The sequence below is a fragment of the Salmo salar genome, chromosome ssa20 (assembly GCF_905237065.1).
Source record: "Salmo salar chromosome ssa20, Ssal_v3.1, whole genome shotgun sequence".
Classification (NCBI taxonomy): Eukaryota; Metazoa; Chordata; class Actinopteri; order Salmoniformes; family Salmonidae; genus Salmo; species Salmo salar.
In genome coordinates this window covers 57928322-57945322 of record NC_059461.1, presented here as the reverse complement: position 1 = coordinate 57945322, position 17001 = coordinate 57928322, and the positions used below count along the sequence as shown (strand labels likewise).

Here is a 17001-nt window from a genome sequence, read left to right as displayed (position 1 = left end):
GTGCTTGTGTACATGCGTAGTTATCACTCATGAGCTGGAGATTGTTCGATGCAGTGCTGTGAGGTTTGGTGCCGTGTTGGATTATGTCTCACTGTGTGCCGGTGAGTCATAGCTCTGGCCACGCACCCAGCCTTTCACCCTGGCACTCATCCCAGTGGAGTTTTTCCAGGTGTAAGGGTGCATGGGAAACGCAGTTTGTTCCGTAAGCAGGCGGGCACTTGCGTGTGGCCTGCCTTGTGAGCACTGCAGCGGCGTGCGTCTCTGTAGAAGCTGCAGACAGGTGGGCTCCAGAGAGAGAGGCAGGGCTGCCTGGTATAACAGCAGGAGGATTTCACCCTCTTAGTCTGCAACATGCTCCCAACATCATGGAGATGATTACCATGGGAAATTAGTGGTTTCTTCACATGTGCACACTGAGCTGTGAATTCAGGGCCCGTATTTAGCAAGCCTCTTCAGAGTATGAGTACAGATCTAGGATCAATTAATCTCTGTCCATAATAAGCGGATTCATTACGATTTAAAAGGCAAAACTGATCCTAAATCTCCTTCTCTAGACGCTTGATAAATATGGGTCCGTCTAGCCTCCCCTTATAGAAGCATATGATGAGGTGTCTGAGAGATAAATTGCAGTGATCACTTTAGGTAGTGATTTATGAATTAAGCGGGATCCGAGATAATGAGTGGTTTGCCTATAGCATAACCCGCTGTCTAACATTACATGTAGAGCCTATCTTTATACACCAAGTCTGACTGGTTATGGATTTGCCTATTTATAACATCTTCTTCAAAGAAAGATTCACCCATTTTGATGTTATATAATTGTTGTACATCTCTGAGCGATGTTTTATCTATTCCCGGGGTCATTTCATGTTTTCATGTGTATAAGTATTCACACCCCTTAGTCAATACATGTTAGAATCACCTTTGGCAGTGATTACAGCTGTGAGTCTTTCTGGGTAAGGTTCTAAGAGCTTTGCACACCTGGATTGTTCAATATTTGCACATTATTATTTTTTAAATTCTTCAAGATCTGTCAAGTTGGTTGTTGATCTTTGCTAGACAGCCATTTTCAAGTCTTGCCATATATTTTCAAGACGATTTAAGTCAAACTGTAACTAGGCCACTCAGGAACATTCAATGTCATTTTGGTAAGCATCTCCAGTGTATATTTGGCCTTGTGTTTTAGGTTATTGTCCTGCTGAAAGGTGAATTTGTCTCCCAGGCTTTTCTCTAGAATTTTGCCTGTGCTTAGCTCTATTCAGTTTATTTTTATCCTAAAAAGATCCCTAGTCCTTGCTTATGACTCGCATACACATAACATTATGTAGCCACCACCATGCTTAAAAAGTGGTACTCAGTGATGTGTTGTGTTGGATTTTCCCCAAACAAAACGCTTTGTATTCAGGCCACATGTTTTGCAGTTTTACTTTAGTGCCTTGTTGCAAACAGGATGGATGTTTTGGAATATTTTATTCTGTACAGACTTCCTTCTTTGTCTTTTAGGTTAGTATTGTGGAGTAACTACAATGTTGTTGATCCATCCTCCGTTTTCTCCTATCACAGCCATTAAACTCTAATTGTTTAAAGTCACCTTGGCCTCGTGGTGGAATCCCTGAGCGGTTTCCTTCCTCTCTGCCTGTGTCTTTGTAGTGACTGGGTGTATTGATACACTGTCCAAAGTGTAATGAATAACTTCACCATGCTCAAAGGGATATTTAATGTCTGCTTTTATTTTACCCATCTACCAATAGGTGCCCTTTGAGAGGCATTGGAAAACCTCCCTGGTCTTTTTGATTGAATCTGTTTGAAATTCACTAAATTCACTAATCGACAATTATCTGCATGTGTGGGATACAGAAATGAGGTAGTCATTCAAAAATCATGTTAAACACTATTATAGCACACAGAGTCCATGCAACTTATTATGTGACTTGTTAAGCACATTTTTACTCCTGAACTTATTTAGGCTTGCCATAACAAAGGGGTTGAATACTTATATATATTTGTTATAATAATGTATTGTGTGTAGGCAGTGACACAAAATTTCAATTTAGTGAATATGAAATTCAGGCTGTAACACAACAAAATGTGCAAAATGTCAAGAGGTGTGAATTCTTTTTGAAGGCACTGAATATGGTGATATAACAGTGGAGCAAGTCCCTGAAGTTTCTCACTGTGATGTGCTGTACATGTGGGACCTACTATGTTCTAGTCGTGACTCATCTACAGTATGAGATATCATTTCAGCTTTGGATCGTCATCTCATAGCATCCATTTATTTCACTACCTCCAGCTCAGTGCCTTGCGCTGCAGAGCTTTTGTTCTCACGGGCTCTGTCCCGTTTCCAAATGGAGGCCGTTGAGAATAGAGGAGTTATTGGGAAGGCAGCTAAAAAATAGATCAAAGGAAGGAGTGACAAAATGGGATTATAGCTCTGTATAATTGCGTAATCTAATTAGGCATTTCAAATTAAATATCTCTGACTAGTTCTGTGAATATTTTTAGTTTGGGGGGGTTTGCAAACTGTCTTTTGAAGTAGCTAGACTAGAGATATCTGGAATTGAGATATTAGGCTGGTTCTTGCTATTCTAGTTTGTTGAAATCAGTCGGCTTGAAGTTTTGCCACGTCAGAGGTGTTTTCAGTTCAGAAAGCTGCAGGTACAAATAGAAATGTTAGGTATAGAGCAATAATGATTCCCTGTTCTACAGGACAGAATGAATGTCCTATCTATTCTACACAATATATTTCTAGCGTAACACTCATGAACAGACCCCAGTGGGTATTTAGCCTAACCTTGGCCCGTCTTGTCCTTCTCTCATTCCAGTACCTCTTTGCAGACAGCACCAACAGCTACCTCTGGAACTCCTTTGACTTCTGCAAGACCATCCAGGGGTTCTCCATCCCCTTCAAGCCCACAGATCTGCTGCTGCACAGCAAGAGAGCCAACCTGGTCCTGGGCTATGACGGCTCCCACCCCAACAAACAGGTATTCAACTGGCTGCTATAGAAATGCTGCTTCACTGTCTTGAAAATGGTCTCGGACAGAAACGTAGACATTTAACAACATGCAGAGGTAAGCATGTTTTAAAAAGATGTTTTATTTTTTTTTAACCAGGAAGTCCCTTGATCAACAGTCTTTTCATGATGGAGATCATTGCGTAGGAGGAGTCTATTATAATAATCAGGGCTATAGTACTGTAAGACATCATCAGGCTTCTCCTTTGTCAGTAGCTCTGTGGCCACCAGTTGGTTCGGGGTTAGATGCCTATGTGGACAAATGGCTCTACTCCATATGCTGGATTACCGTACCATAGCCCCACAGCATTTGATTTATAATACACTGTGACTGTTCTAGAGAAACAAAGCCGATATTTCTGAATGTAGGTCAGTTGCATAATTGCAAATAGAATGGTGCATATTTAAATACTGGTTAAGTGTCACAGCTGCATCTACTAAACTGTCTCTCTGAAAAATACAATACGGAGGACATTTTGTGGAATTTTCCCCTAACTAATTATTCACATTTCAGCTCAACTGAAATGATGGAAAACGGTCGACTCTCAAACATTCTGCCAGTTTATATACAGCCTGGAGTCAACATGTGACCATTTACTCCCCACCCCCCGCCTCTGTTATTTTTGCAGTTATGGAAATCTGACGATTTTGGAGAGACATGGGTGTTGATCCAAGAGCACGTGAAGGCATATTTCTGGTAAGAGCAATGCCTCTCTATATATATAAAGGTGATGATTGTGTGAGGAGAGGCAGAATGCACAGTCATCAGTATAACTAATTGTCGCTGTTGAGTGCCAGACTGTCTCAAAACATTAAAGCAACGATCTGTGAGGGGGATGGGTGGGTTGGTGTGTGTGTGTGTGTGTGTGTGTGTGTGTCCTCATTTCCTGTTTACTTCCTGTTTTTCTTTGTTATGTGACTGCTTGCTTGCCTCAATCTGGCCCTCACTAGACCTCAGACACTGGAGAGATAAACATGTCTTCTGATCGCTGTATGCTTACCAAGCATGCAGCTTGTGAGCTAACTCCCTGCCTCTCCAACTTAAATACATAGATTAGATCGGCCCTTGTAATTGAATGACAATGCAAAGAAGATGCCACTACGGTCCCTGAGGGAGAGAAACACTGATTACCTGCTTGTTATTTGGGGCTCACTATGTGTGAATGATTTTGAACCCTCCTATCAACCAGATCTTGGTTCAGATAGTGTTTGAAATCTTTCAAATACTTTTGAACGTTTGCTTGAGCCTGGCTGGAGTGCCAGATGGGCAGAGTTTGCACAGACAAAGTTAATCAAAATAACAAAAACAATCTGATACCGCTAATGATGATTGCGACACATTCAGTGCCTTGTGAAAGAGCTCAGCCGTGTGTCTCTCACCACGTAAAGTAGGCCTAGGCAGGAGAGTGGCACACTCAAACATAAAATAAATATGTTTTACTTTCAAATCCCATCCATTCAAGGATTTGACCGATCTGTTAAGAATTTAAAGGCGTGGATGCGGAGGGTTAGTTTGGGTGAGACATCACTTTCATTCCCTCACAGAATCTCTGCCTTTAGTAGATGACAACAAGAGGCTGTCATTCTCCCCTGCAGATATGTAATGCTGCTTGTCAGCTACAGCAGGGGTCTGTTAAGGAGGGTGCAACATTTCAGAGCGTTCCGATTTGAAATGTATTGTGTAGAAAGTATAAGCTTGTCTGTCAAGTAGAATTAGGAATCACGTCCGTTCTTTTCAGTGTATTTCTATCTGCATCGTTCGGAACATTTTCACCTTACTGACAGCATTTTCATCTCCCCAGACTATTTGTACACACATGTGCACACATCTTCTGGTGGCAGAGAGAGACACATAGCCCTTCTCCCTTTTGATTTTTCTCGCCCTCCTGCGTTCTCCGACGGTGTAGGTGGTCGTATACGTGGCGACTTTGAGGGGCATCTGACAGACTGGCTTCTTTCTGATTAATAAATGATTGTCTGCCTAGTGCCCGGGCCCCACTTAACTCTGCCTGTTCAAGTGGCATCATGTAGTCAGTAATACCAGGCAGCGCTGCAGATAACATCGCAGCTACCGCTGCAGTCTCACCCCCCCCCTCGTGCTCTTTCCTGTGTTTGGGAGATGACGCCCCTCCCCCCTACCAAGTGTGAACGTAGGAGATCCTCTTAGATCACGCTTCTGAGCCTCAGAGTCTCAGGAGACTGTTGCAGAGGGAGGATTTTGACTGCAAATACCCATACATCCCAACAACGAACACGAACCTTTTCATCCCAAAGCAGTAACTATACGCACAAAGCTTGAAAGTCTTTGCGGACTTCTGAGGAAGAAAGCAGCTCCAGAAGTGTGTACTGCTGCACTCCTCCCCACATATTTCAAAGCATTGGATTGGTGTAAACATTGGCTAGAAGGAGTGGGTTTTTTTTTTCTCCGCCATGTTTTTTCCACCAGTCATTTTCGTTTTAAATCTGGACACAGCTACTGACTCTGCTGTGCTGCTTCTGCATCACCAGCTGCATTGAGATCTTTCTCTGGTGCTTCTTCCTCCTCGGCCTCTATGGACAGTTTCCCTTTTTAACCATGTGTGTCCAGTTCTTTGCCGATTTATGGGCTTTCCGTGTCTAATCCGTTTGCGGAGGCCACAGAGAAAAAGGCCTGCGCTGCAGATCAGGCTAAGAAGGCTGTAAGCCCTGGGGTTTTGTCTGGTTCAACATCCCACTGTTGGACGTGTTTAACCAGCATTTGTCAAAACATTTTGAACCAGCAAATTGTATGTATTTGTTCCCCTTTGTCCTAAACATTTTATCCTGTTTCGTAGGAGGATCGAGAGAATAAATAAATAAAAAATAAAGAGGCCTTTGTTTCGCAGTGTACTGGCTATTAGATAGGCTAGCTTTTACCCACTGCCCTGCCAGCGTTACATTGAAAGGATAGCCCATATAGGTAAAGTTCCAAACTTTGATATAGGCACGGCCCCAAATTCTGCTAGATAGACAGGCAAGACCCCAAACTCTACTACTTAGGCATGCCCCCAAAGTCTGCTATGGACAAGGCCCCCAAACGTTGATATAGACAAGTCCCAAAAGCAATGCAACAAACTCTAATTTCGGCAAAGCCTGAAACTCTGCCCCAAACTCTAATATTGGCAGTTTCCCGGCTGTAGGCAAAGTCCCCAAACTAACGTTAGACAGGCAAGGTCCCAAGTTTGTCTGACTGGGGTCTTTCATATCCTCTCTACATGGACAGCCTGCTCCCATAAAAACGTGACCCCCTCTAAAATGTCACGCTATAGGCCAGTCAAGACTCTAGGCTCTCTCTGTGTGGCTCCATTGTTAGTGAGAACACTCCGTGTGAATCTGGAATGCCTTATGGGAGATGATCATAAACTACTGTAAACCTCTTTCAGTTCTGCTGTAGCTTACCGTAAATTCACAGCTTAAAATGGCCACACACAGAACTTCTACTGGAAATGTGCAGTTGGGAAACTATAAATACATCTATGTGTGTGGTAAATGGATTCTGAGTTTCGAATGTGTTCACAGGAACACGTAGGCCGTTCCACTATACTTGGATTGTCAGTAATCTGTAAAACATCGGTTTTTCAAAGTCTGTGTGTGTGTGTGTGTGTGTGTGTGTGTAACCATAACTTTATGTCCCTCTGTATGGTATGACTAAGTTGGGCCCTGAGTTTTCCCAGACCATGTTATCTGAACGGGAAGACCTCCAAGGCCCTTAAGTCCTTCCTGTTCAGTTCACATGGTTAACAAAGATAAACTCCAGGCCCTTGACCGTGAGTTTTTCCTGATTGGGCCACGTGGTCAGAGAGAAACTCTTGACCCTACCTATGTCTCGCTGACGGGCGCTGTTTTCTGCATCTTTCTAGGGGTGTGGAGCCGTACGATTCCCCCACCACGGTGCTGGTCCAGAGGCACGAGCCCCAGGGGGTGTCCAGCATCCTCAGCAGCACCGACTTCTTCCAGAGCGGGCAGAACCGCCGAGTCATCCTGGAGAGAGTGGACAACTTCCAGCTCCGGGACAAGTACATGTTCGCCACCACTTCCACAGTAAGTGAGGTTGACCTGCAAGGGAATTATACGTCAGGCATTCTGTTGCTCTTGCAGTGTTGAGAATGCTCATGTTATTATGGAGAGGAATGCCCACATTGATTATTTGAACACGAATTGTGTGATCCAGCCCTATCTATCTTCTAATAAAGTGCCTTCAGAAAGTATTCACCCCCACTTTTTCCCACATTTTGTTGTTAAAACCTGAATTGAAAATTGATTAAATGCTGCAATAATAGTGTTTTAACATGATTTTTGAATGACTACCTCATCTCTGTACCCCACACATACAATTATCTGTAAGGTCCTTCAGTTGAGCAGTGTATTTCAACCACAGATTCAACCACAAAGACCCTGTAGGTTTTCCAATCTCGCAACGAAGTGCACCTATTGGTAGATAGGTAAAAATAAATAAAAAAGCAGGCATTTAATATCCCTTTGACCATGGTGAAGTTATTAATTATACTTTTGGATGGTGTATCAATACACGGAGGCACTACAAAGATACAGGCGTCCTTCCTAACTCAGTTACCGGAGAGGAATGAAACCACTCAGGGATTTCACCATGGTGACTTTAAAACAGTTACAGAGTTTAATGGCTGTGATAGGAGAAAACTGAGGATGGATCAACGACATTGTAGTTACTACACTATACTAACCTAATTGACAGAGTAAAAAAAGGAACCCTGTACCGAATAAAATATTCCAAAACATGCATCCTGTTTGCAATAAGGCACTACAGTAAAACTGCTAACAATTTACCAAGAAATTAACTTTGTGCTGAAAACAAAGTGTTATATTTGTGGCGAATCCAACACATCACTGAGTACCACTATTCATATTTTCAAGCATCATGGTGGCTGCATCATGTTATGGGTATGCTTGTCATCTGCAAGGACTAGGGAGTTTTTAGGATAGAAAGAAATGAAGTAGAGCTGAGCACAAGCAAAATCCTAGAGAAAACCCTGGTTCAGTGTGCTTTCCAACAGACTCTGGGAGACAAATTCACCTTTCAGCAGGACAATAGCCTATAACACAAGACCACTCTAGCTGCTTACCAAGACAATACTGAATGTTCCTGAGTGGCCTAGTTACAGTTCCGACTTAAAATTCTTGAAAATATATGGCAAGGCTTGAAAATAGTCTGTCTAGCAATGATCAACAACCAACTTGACAGAGCTTGAATAATAAAAATAAAAAATGATGTGAAAATATTGTACAATACAGGTGTGCAAAGCTCTTGGAGACTTACCCAGAAAGACTCACAGCTGTAATCACTGCCAAAGGTGATTCTAACATTGATTCAGGGGTGTGAATATTTATGTAAATCAGATATTTCAGTATTTAATTTTCAATACATTTGCAAAAGTTTATAAGTACATGTTTTCACTTTGTCATGGGGTATTGTGTGTAAAAAAAATAATCTATAAATCAATAAATAAAAAGTCATCCATTTTAAATTCAGGCTGTAATAGCAAAATGTGGAATAAGTTAATGGGGCAGCAGGTAGCCTAGTGGTTAGAGCATTGGGCCAGTAACTGAAAGGTTGCTGCTGTTCTGCCCCTGAACAAGGCAGTTAACTCACTGTTCCCCGGTAGACCATCATTGTAAATAAGAATTTGTTCCTAACTTACTTGTCTAGTTAAATATATATATTTTTTAATTATTAAATTAAAAAGGGGTATGAATTCTTTCTGAAGGCACTATAAGTCATTAATCAAACCCATCATATTCAAGTGGTAGGCTTAAATACCTGATAAGTCCACCACATGCATAGAGGGTCAATCGTTCTAAAGGGAGCATCTCTTATCCCTATCTGAAGTTTTGCCCTCAGATGACCCCAGCAGTGTCTGGTTGTGATAGTCGCACATTGTTTATCATATGGAAGCCACAGGCATACAACTGCTGCGTTTTGAAACAGATGGGGACGGTTTGATCCCGGCCTCCTTCCTTGGCTGTGGATCTGTGTCACAAATATCCAACATGCTTTGCGTGGGCACATGCGGCCAAATAAAGCATTATACAATGAAAGAGGAACTTAACCATTGACCCCTCCTTGAAAAGAGGAATCTCTTTTTCTGTGAAAGGAATGTAGAGACTGGAGAGACGGGCCATATCATATACTGTGGAACACCGGGTTAATGTGGTCTGAAACACACAATCCCATCAAAACATGGCTGAAATATTAGTCTGTTCTGAGCCAATTCCGGGTTATGATTCCTGTCTATGCAAACTCGGGCCTTTCCCTGAATAACCACACAGTCTCGCTGCAGTCAACCCTGTGTTGTTAAACAGGCATGGCCAAACACACATGCTTCCGTATCTGAATCCTGGCGTTACTGCCCAATCTCACACACAAACACACGACTGCCCTTTGAGTGAGCATGGAATAATGGTAGCGGAATGGGGAAAGGGAGAGACTGAAAATAAAATGGCAGATGGCTGGTTGGGGCAGTGGAGAGGCAAGGTTCTAACAATTTGAGCTGCGGCTTAGCTTGTCCAACGTTGATGAAAAATGCATTCTTAAACCCCTGTAAATATGCACATTGTGTATTGTGATTTTTTTGTTGCATTGTAACTACCTTATCTTTATTCATATCAGTCTCTTACAAATCAATTGACTCAACATTCACAGCTACATGCGTACTTCATAAAGTCATCCCTACTCTCTCTGGGCAAGGCTAGCACACTCTAACAACACAACTCCATGTGACGCGCTGCTACGAGCGCTACTGTGACGGTCTCCATTGAGGCAAGCATATCCTGAGGTGGGTCGCTCAGATTGTCAGAACAGTGACATGGTTTATGTTGTTTATCGTCTGCTGGGTGACCCAACCAACCTGTTGGTCAGGGCCAGAGAGTGCAGCTGGTCAGACATGACTGATCTATGTGCTGTTAATGAAGTTGTGGCTTGGTGTCCCCAGGGTGTCAATAAACGCTCATGCACACATTCATCAGGACTCTGTTGCCAAGTGCAGCCGGATGCTGCAGTCTCAAGTACTGTTGCTATTCCCAATGGGATGACATGTTCCATAGCCAAAGGATAGTACGGCGTGTGTTTTCATTCTGTCTAGCATTGTTATCTCAAGCTATGACATTTCACACTTCCACTCGTAGAAAGTGATATCCCCCCTTTCATTGTAGATTTGGATTGTTTTTATAGATGGTAATGAGGCTAAACACAAACGAATGGTTGGACTGTAATTTATGGTAATCAACACCGTTCACATGAATCAAAAATAGGCAAATTTAAAAACGATATGGTAAACTCCAATGAGTGTACAAAACATTAGGAACACCTTCCTAATATTGAGTTGCACCCCCCTCCTCCTTTTGCCCTCAGAACAGCCTCAATTCGTTGGGACATGGACTCTACAAGGTGTCAAAAGCATTCCACAGGGATGCTGGCCCATGTTGACTCCAATGATTCCCACAGTTGTGTAAAGATTGGCTGGATGTCCTTTGGGTGGTGGACCATTTGTTGATACACACAGGAAACTGTTGAGCGTGAAAAACCCAGCAGCGTTGCAGTTCTTGATGCACTCATACCGGTGCGCCTGACACCTACTACCATACCGCCTTCAAAGGCACTTACATCTTTTGTCTTGCCCATTCACCCTCTGAATGGAACACATACACAATACATGTCTCAATTGTCTCAAGTTTTTAAAATTGTTATTTTACTTATTTCCTCCCATTCATCTAAATTGTTTGAAGCGGCTTTAACAAGGGACTTCAATAAGGGATCATAGCTTCCACCTGGATTCACCTGGTCAGTCTGTCATGGAAAGAGCAGGTGTTCCTAATAATTTGTACACTCAGTAAATGTGGTTAAATTAGTCACCCAGAGTCTTACATTTAATAAATAGTAAATATAAGTCTATTTGTTCCTATCTAAGAGCCTCTGTTGTCATATCCTTGCAGCATTAGCTTGAGATGCTCAGTTTATTTTGTTAAACCACTACAGTTGGCCTGTCTGTGTCCCCACAGCCTGACCCAACCCACAGAGCAGCCCACCCTCCCAGGATACGGTTGAGCACTGAGCATGTGAAGCGCTCAACGACGCCGCCCAGTATCACAGACCATTAGCAGCCCAGTTACACAGACCATTAGCAGCCCAGTATCACAGACCATTAGCAGCCCAGTTACACAGACCATTAGCAGCCCAGTTACACAGACCATTAGCAGCCCAGTATCACAGACCATTAGCAGCCCAGTATCACAGACCATTAGCAGCCCAGTATCACAGACCATTAGCAGCCCAGTATCACAGACCATTAGCAGCCCAGTTACACAGACCATTAGCAGCCCAGTTACACAGACCATTAGCAGCCCAGTTACACAGACCATTAGCAGCCCAGTTACACAGACCATTAGCAGCCCAGTTACACAGACCATTAGCAGCCCAGTTACACAGACCATTAGCAGCCCAGTTACACAGACCATTAGCAGCCCAGTATCACAGACCATTAGCAGCCCAGTATCACAGACCATTAGCAGCCCAGTATCACAGACCATTAGCAGCCCAGTATCACAGACCATTAGCAGCCCAGTATCACAGACCATTAGCAGCCCAGTATCACAGACCATTAGCAGCCCAGTATCACAGACCATTAGCAGCCCAGTATCACAGACCATTAGCAGCCCAGTATCACAGACCATTAGCAGCCCAGTTACACAGACCATTAGCAGCCCAGTTACACAGACCATTAGCAGCCCAGTTACAGACCATTAGCAGCCCAGTATCACAGACCATTAGCAGCCCAGTTACACAGACCATTAGCAGCCCAGTATCACAGACCATTAGCAGCCCAGTATCACAGACCATTAGCAGCCCAGTATCACAGACCATTAGCAGCCCAGTATCACAGACCATTAGCAGCCCAGTATCACAGACCATTAGCAGCCCAGTATCACAGACCATTAGCAGCCCAGTATCACAGACCATTAGCAGCCCAGTATCACAGACCATTAGCAGCCCAGTATCACAGACCATTAGCAGCCCAGTATCACAGACCATTAGCAGCCCAGTATCACAGACCATTAGCAGCCCAGTATCACAGACCATTAGCAGCCCAGTATCACAGACCATTAGCAGCCCAGTATCACAGACCATTAGCAGCCCAGTATCACAGACCATTAGCAGCCCAGTATCACAGACCATTAGCAGCCCAGTAACACAGACCATTAGCAGCCCAGTATCACAGACCATTAGCAGCCCAGTATCACAGACCATTAGCAGCCCAGTATCACAGACCATTAGCAGCCCAGTATCACAGACCATTAGCAGCCCAGTATCACAGACCATTAGCAGCCCAGTATCACAGACCATTAGCAGCCCAGTATCACAGACCATTAGCAGCCCAGTATCACAGACCATTAGCCGCCCAGTATCACAGACCATTAGCAGCCCAGTCAACGCTTACTCGTCACTCACTCACTCTCACCCCTCTCTCTAGTCACACCCACTACCCAGCCCCTACTAATATCTTCGGCTGGGGCTAATAGGATTACAGTAATGAATATCACGAGCTTTTGACAGCACCGAGCTGCTTAGGCTAATTAAAGCCCCGGAATCACCAAGTTTTATCCCAGGCCTGACAATATAGATCCCTGGGTAATGATTGATAATCAGACCTTAAGACCTCTACTCCTTCTCTTAACTCCAAAGTCCTCCCGAAGATAACTGGCTTAATATAAATGGATGTCAATAAGAGGTTTCTGAACAGAGAGCTTTTTGACACATTTCCTTCTTATTTGCAAGGTGTCTCGGTGGAGACGAGATGAGAGGGAGTGTAACAAGATCAAAGACTTCTTATCGAATGGCTGCCTGTGCTTTCCCTGATGCGTCAATACCCCCAACGTGTTTAATGTACTGTAACGGCATAGAGCAAACCAACAACAGTGAATGTGAAATCGCAATGCGTAGTTAAGTTGCTGTTTGGACCTCCTGTTTTCCACATAAAAAGAGATTTAAGTGTTGCAACACCTCGGCAGCTGTAGTGGTCCTTTACTTTCTTCTTAACGTGTGACGCCAAACCCCACATTTCCCAAGCTCCCACTGCAATATGTGATGCATCTCACACACACACACACACACACACACACACAAAACAAATGGCACTTCGCCGTAAAAAAACACCATGTGACGTGTCCAGTGGGAGAGAGGGAAGGAGGTGATAAAAGCAATGGGAGGTCTGGGAAATGGCTCTGTCTCTCAGATGAACAGCTATCTCCTGGCTGGATAAACAAACATTAGAACCACACAGACAGCTCCCACAGGCTCGGCTCTGCAGGAGGACTGGGGAGGACAGGGTTTCATGTGCTCCCCACAACTGTTCTTCCCGTTTATTGGTTTAGATATAGAACATGGAGAGGAGGGGGGGGGTATTCAAATATCATCATTTGCATTGGAAGCACAGTGCTTCTGTTCTGAGAAGCTAGACGGCTCAAGGTATATACTCGCTATGAATATGTAAAGGTGAATCAATTCAATAAGAATGCTACTCATGATGCTCAGTATCTGTAAGTAATAATTTCATGATAGTTTAATGGATCGTTAAGATACCATACATTTGTTAAAGCAAGATTTGATTTGAATCCCTGTTGGATAGAATCCATTTTCCACAGATAGGTAGACTACTTTTCAGCCATGGAAGCCAGCCAAGCTACTGTGGTTGAAATGACCCCCCCCCCGACCTGCTGTCATTGAAGCATTGAAGCAGTAGTCTTTTCCGAGACTAAGTTTCTCTCCCCTTGGTATTTTCCATGCCCACATTGTGTTGTTGTGGCTGCTTGGCTTTCAGAACACGGCACACTGGGTCGCGGAGACGGAACATTAACAGCAGCATTAGATAAATCAATAGGATGAATAGCGCTGTGAGGACCCAGCCGTTCACAGGGGAGGTGAGGCAGGCAGGCAGACGGACACACGCAGGCACATTGTGTCTCAGGGAACAGGGAGTCACTGTTTTGCGCCTGCTGGGTCATCAGGAGAAAGACAGACTACTTGACAGGAATGCTTGCCTAGATTCATCAGTGGGGGAACTGTGCAAGCTGTGTGTGCGCATGTTTGTTTTTATTTATTACCTTGGCTGCCGTGAGGACGCTCTCAGTTAATCCAAGATGAAGCCATAAACCTGATTTGCCATCCTATGAAGTGAATGAGTCTGCCTGTAATGCTCTGGCGCTCTTATTGGCTGCCTGCTTTCCAACTGTGCACCACTAGTGTGCCTGTGTGTGGCCCATCAGACTGAAGCATTATTTCAGTGCATTACTGAAGCCATCTGTCCTCTTCATTGTTAGCATCGTTGTGGGATTTCCATGTCTGTGTGACACATCTCTTTTCCGCAAAACTGTTGGCTGCTCTTTGATGTAAACGCTGTCCTTTACTCATATTCTATGATATTGTTTTGTCCCAGCTCGGTAAAGATGCTTGTATAAATCAGTGTGTGCACGTTTTTCAGTAACTACAAATATAATCATATTAGGCTGTGTATTCGGCCTATCTAGTGAAGAGTGTACACGCTTGACATTTATTGCCTGCAGCTTTTAACGAAGAGAATATTCATATTAGAAGGCAGACGGCCAGACAGGCAGTTAGTAGTCCCAATTCTGCTGATGTGAGCCTAGCCAATCCCTGGGAGGTAGATCACAGGGTGTCTGTGTTGCCAGACTGACATGTAAGAGGAGACACATCACAAGTTGCAGCTCAAATGGAACCCTATTCCCCATATAGTGCACTACTTTTGACCAGGCTCCAATGGTTTCTGGTCAAAGGTAGTGCACTTAGCAGGGAATAGGGAGCCATTTGGGGGGCAGCCAGTGTCTCAGGTCTCTCTGGGGATCTGGAGAACGACGGGCGGCGAGTACCGGCACTTTGGTCTTCCTGCTTGTAATTCATTAAAGATTACACCTCTTTCTCCTCCTTCCTTGAACAAAGTGGTCTCGCTGTCATAACAATGAGATTTGGCATTTTATTGTTCTCTTTGGCCCACTGAGTTTACAATCCGCCCGACACTACATATCGATTAATCACTTGAGTCTTTAAACGCCCACAGGCCACATCAGAAGAAATCCACTTTTTTGAGCTGAAAGGCGATGGCCAAATATTACCCATAATGTTGCACAACGATTTAAGTTAATAAGTCATAGTTTTAGTCAACGTATGATATGCAGTGTATTCAGACCCCGTGACTTTTTCCACATTTTGTTACGTTACAGCCTTATTCTAAAATGGATTAAATATTTTTTTCCCGTCATAATACCCTATAATGACAAAGCAAAAACAGGTAAAACATTTTTTACCTGCTTCAACAAAGTACTGAGTCAAGGGTCTGAATACTTATGTAATTGTGATATTGCAAATAAAAAAAAAAAAAGATAAAAGTTTTTGCTTTGTCATTATAGGGTATTGTTTGTCGATTGATGAGGGGGAAAAAATGATTTAATCAAATTTAGAATAAGGCTGTAACGTAACAAAATGTGGAAAGAGTCAAGGGGTCGGAATACTTTCCTAATACACCGTATGACATATCCAGCTCCAAACCAGCCATAGCTGGCTAATCTTTTGAATATGGAATAGGCCTAGTAAAAGAAAAATGGCAACAGAACATTAGCTAGCCAGATAAGGTTAGCATGCTAGCTAGCTACGCTGACAGTGGTCAGTGCACTTCTTGCTAATGTTTATCAACTCCACGTGGAAATTCCCACACCCACTTCATGAATAGGTATAAGTAGCTTTCGTCATTCTTCGAAGGTGTAACCTAAACGTGCACATCCTTAGCAAATTCTATAATAATTGAGTCACATTATTCGTAATTATGAGGTAGGCATTAAGTCGTCTCCATAGCTCTGTGTTTCTTATTGATTGATTTATTAATTGTACATCTGTTGGTTCCAGACTTTGTTGGGGAGCCATGAACCGTCGTCTGTCCAGCTGTGGGTATCCTACAACCGCCAGCCAATGAAAGCCGCCCAGTTCATGACCCGCCACCCAATCACAGTGAGTGTCCAGGCCTTCTTCGCCACACCAGAATATCCTCTCTGTGGCTCCCAGTAGTCTCCTTGTCCAGAGAACAAACCTGTCACTGTATCGTTGATGAAACTGGGGAAATGTATTTGTAAGGAAACGCTATACTATGTAGCTAGTAAGTAGTTAACTGCTCAACATGAGTCAAATCACAAGACCAATCACAGAAAATACTGTAAGCCTAGATACTCCACTCACAGTAAAAAGCTGTCAATTCCATAACACTATTTATCTTAAAAATGTACATGTTTTTGTCTAATAAAAGTTGAATTCTAATCATCAGCTTTTAGTTGTGAGAGAATCACCTCTATTTTTCTTAATAATGCCCGACACAAATAAGGAAAACTGCTCAACGTCTCTCTTCTTCTCCTGCAGGAGTACTACATCGCTGACGCTTCGGAGGACCAGGTGTTTGTTTGCGTCAACCACGTCAACAACGTCACCCACCTGTACATCTCAGACACGCAGGGCCTGTCCTTCTCCCTGTCCCTGGAGAATGTGCTCTACTACAGCCCAGAGGGTTCAGGCAGCCACACACTCATCAGGTTGGCACGGTGTTCCTAGTCAACCAGTCTTGGATTGCACGTTTTTGTTCCAGCCCAGCACTAACCCATTAGATTCTGCTAATCGACTTATCACCATGATTGTTAGTGTTGGCGTGTTAGTGCTGGGCTAGAACCAAAATGTGCACCTCTTTGGTGTCCCCCCCAGGAAGAGATTTGGAAATGGCAGTGTTCTGGATGCGAGACCTGGGTTCAGATAGTATTGGTATCTTTCAAATACTTAAGCTGCTCTTGATTGAGCTTAATTGACACAACACAATCAAAAGAAAAGTCCCAAAAGTGCAAACCCTGCCCATGTGACACTCCAGGCAGGCACAACCAATCGGCCGAAG

At 43.6% G+C, this 17001-nt stretch overlaps 1 protein-coding gene across 1 annotated transcript in view; it reads left to right on the top strand.

The window, feature by feature from the left end:
- Positions 1-17001, top strand: part of LOC106580924 (sortilin-related receptor) — a 91560-nt gene that overhangs the window by 20023 nt on the left and 54536 nt on the right. The window contains 5 exon segments of the mRNA XM_045703672.1: positions 2826-2987; positions 3646-3713; positions 6895-7075; positions 15978-16079; positions 16482-16651. Of these exon segments, the coding sequence (XP_045559628.1) occupies positions 2826-2987; positions 3646-3713; positions 6895-7075; positions 15978-16079; positions 16482-16651 (683 nt within the window).